We start from the raw sequence: 2989 nt of genomic DNA, 5'->3' as shown, positions 1-2989 counted from the left end.
ATGATATTCTAAACATTAGTGGTTTTATATTTTGTAAAACTACAGGCGATAAGTAGTAAAACTATAAAACAAGCTATATATCTTGAAAAAGTTGTACAGCATCTGTATTCCTGCTTTAGTGTGTCGATGAATAAAAAGACTAGAAATGCAGTATGAGCTCGATCGATGGTACCGTATAAATTAAAACTACACACAAACTTAACGTGATCCCACAACATCTCACGAATTTATCAGCCGGAAGTCATATATATATGGAGATTACAATCTATTGATCCACATATCAACTTACAAAGTCAAGTTTGGAACCGAAAGAGAAACACATCAAAATTGAATCAGGACTCAGGAGACATATGCATGTACATATACATATATATAATAAAGAATAGTGTTTTGGGTGAGGTAATAGTGTTTTGGGTGAGGTACTTATTATTGGACAGACAGACTCATATACTTAAACAACTTAACTCCCTACGACATTGATTCGAGAGGGCGTCTCGAGCTGGTGGTATTGCATGCATGCATCCGCAGCTGGCCAACAATTAATAATCCATCCTTCATTCTCCTCGCCACCTTCCATGCATCATCCTGGCTCCTGGTGATCAGTGCCCACATGAAGTGTTGTTGATGAGCCCCCTTTGGTTAGTTATTCCTCGGAAGCGAAAAATGAAGCAGCGGACGAGTCGAGAGAAGGAAGAAGAAACGTGGAGGGGGGACAAAAAGGGAAGGGAAACGGGGGGAAAATGTAGTCTCTTTCCGGCCTCTTGCTCCTTTTAATTTGTGTAGGTACAGCACCGTGCGCCGGGCGGGCCATCGTGAAGGGAACCGGCGGCGATCTATGCGGCGGCATAGGACGGCGGCATCGGCAGGCCGACGACCTTGCCGCAGCGCAGGCTGGTCTCCGGCATGTTGTACTCGTCCCTGAGCGACCGCGCCGGCGAGACGACGCTCATGTACAGCTGCTCGCCGAGGTAGTGCCTCTCCCAGAGGTTGGACCGGATGTTCCACATGCCGGCGTTGTCGAACGTCATCATCACCGCCGTCCACGACCTCGGGTACACCTGGATGGTGTGCCGGCTCACCGTGTCCAGGAGGTTGTACGTCTTCCGGCACTGCGGCGTCCATGTGCCCGGTCCCATGCTGCAGCAAGTAGCCAAGAACACCGGCGGCATCGGTACGGTCAGATCGATGGATCGATCGATCTAGCCAGCTTAATTATAGAAGCACTAGCAGTACTTACCCGGCTGCGAAGAAGGCGTAGCCGTTGATGTGGAAGGTGTCGATGCTCTTCTCGGGGTTCTCGAACACCACCTCGATGAAGGTGCGGAACTCGGCGCTGATGACGTTCGGGGCCATCTTGATGGGCGTGCCCGCGGCCGGCGGCACGTCGCCGATGAGGTTGTACTGGAACACCCCGTTGGTGGCGTTGAAGTACTCGGCGAGCTTCAGGGGGGTGTCGGGGTCCACGTGCGACACGCCGTTGAGCGCGTACCGCTCCTTGCCGTCCACCTTGCCGTGGCTGATCGAGAGCTTGATGGTGCGGGTGATGTTGATCTGCCCGTAGTGGTACGACCCCTGCGGGTTGGGCCGCGCCGCGCTCGCCGTCAGGTTCCAGCGGAAGGACCTCCACTGGTTGATGGACCACGCCCACCCGCTGGGGCTCTCCGGGATCTGCTGCGGCGGCGGGGCGCTGGACCCCTTGTAGCGGATCACCGCCGTGATGGTGTTCACCTCCTTGATGAACCGGGTCGACGCCACCAGCAGGTAGTCGCCGGGCGCCTGGTCGGCGGTCACCAGGAAGGACAGGCACTGTCCGATGTGGACGTCCAGGGAGTCGTAGGTGTTCTGCACGGTGTGGGAGCCCTCCATCTCGACCAGCTTCAGGATGTGCTTCTGCACGCGCACGTTCAGGGACGCCTTGATGCCGACGTTGCACACGCGGAACCGGTACGTCTTGCCGGCCTCCACGTTGTACATGGGCGGGTTGGACGCGTCCTTCTCGTTCTTGCCGTTGATGATGAGCCCCGCGGGGCGGCCGATGCCCTTGCCGGAGTCGAGGTTCTTGGCCAGGACTTCGTGGTCCTTGGTGTACCAGTCGCCGACGAGGACCGGGAAGTCGTCGGCCGGGGGCGCGAAGGGGACGGGGATCAGGTCGCGGCTGTGCACGGTGATGAGCCCGTAGCCTCCCGCCGCGCGCTGCATGCCGATGCTGGGGAAGTAGTAGAAGCTGCCGATCTGGTCCTTGGGCTGCCAGTGGTACGTCCAGTTGGTGTTGGGCAGGATCGGGCACATGGTGCCCGGCAAGCCGTCCTGCCACGAGTTCTTCCTCTGCTGGATCCCGTGCCTGCAGCAGATCGATCCAGCGATCCATGACCATGCGCAGTGGATAGATAATAGTACTACTCTACAAAGACCTGTCGTCTGCCGTGCAGCAGGCTGGGCACGTTCACGTACCAATGGAACAGGAGCGGCTGGTCGAGCATGTTGAAGACATTGACGAGGATGTTGTTGTTGGAGGTGCAGTTGATGGTAGGCCCCGGGAACTGGCCGTTGATGAGGATCACCTTCTGCGGCGTCCCCAAGATGTTCTTGGTCCCGTACGTCACCTTCCACTCGAAGAAGTGGTAGGGGTCCTCCGCGCGCGCCCCGGCGGCGAGCGCCACCAGCACGAGCAGCGCGGCGGCGCAGGCGCCGCGCATTGTCATCGCCGACCACACCATCCCTGCTCGCTCGCCGGGCCCCCCTCTGCTGTGCGCGCCCTGTGGATCGGTGAGAGCTGCCGCGGGCGGTCAGGTGGCGATGTGCTGTCGATCCGGCCGGTGGCGGGGGCGGGCAGAGCGAGTGGGGACGGCGAGGCGGGAGGCGACGGCTTATATGGGTCCGTCGCCCACTCCAAGGAGCGGTGCGCGCGCTGTCCGTGGCGCGGTGGTTTGCCCGCAACGGCAAAGGCCCCGCCCGTCTTGCCCGCGCGTCCGCTCGCTCCGCCACCGCC

At 58.7% G+C, this 2989-nt stretch overlaps 1 protein-coding gene across 1 annotated transcript; it reads right to left on the bottom strand.

The window, feature by feature from the left end:
- Positions 1-236: 236 nt before the first annotated feature.
- Positions 237-2717, bottom strand: LOC120675521 (L-ascorbate oxidase homolog). Its single transcript, XM_039956723.1, has 3 exons — positions 2452-2717; positions 1238-2341; positions 237-1137 (listed from the first exon to the last, which is right to left on the bottom strand). The coding sequence occupies exons 1-3, from the start codon at positions 2715-2717 to the stop codon at positions 834-836; spliced, it is 1674 nt and encodes a 557-aa protein (XP_039812657.1). The 3' UTR covers positions 237-833.
- Positions 2718-2989: the final 272 nt, after the last annotated feature.

This window comes from Panicum virgatum, chromosome 5N (genome assembly GCF_016808335.1).
Source record: "Panicum virgatum strain AP13 chromosome 5N, P.virgatum_v5, whole genome shotgun sequence".
NCBI lineage: Eukaryota > Viridiplantae > Streptophyta > Magnoliopsida > Poales > Poaceae > Panicum > Panicum virgatum.
The sequence above is the reverse complement of the archived record's forward strand: the minus strand, read 5'-3'. Positions and strand labels throughout refer to the sequence as shown.

Bases quoted from the DNA above. Each gene is read 5' to 3' on its own strand.
- LOC120675521 (XM_039956723.1), bottom strand. From the start codon at position 2,717: ATGGTGTGGTCGGCGATGACAATGCGCGGCGCCTGCGCCGCCGCGCTG. The intron at 2,342-2,451 runs GTACGTGAACGT...GATCTGCTGCAG, and splicing joins CAGCCGCTCCTGTTCCATTG to GCACGGGATCCAGCAGAGGA. The intron at 1,138-1,237 runs GTAAGTACTGCT...TACTTGCTGCAG, and splicing joins TACGCCTTCTTCGCAGCCGG to CATGGGACCGGGCACATGGA.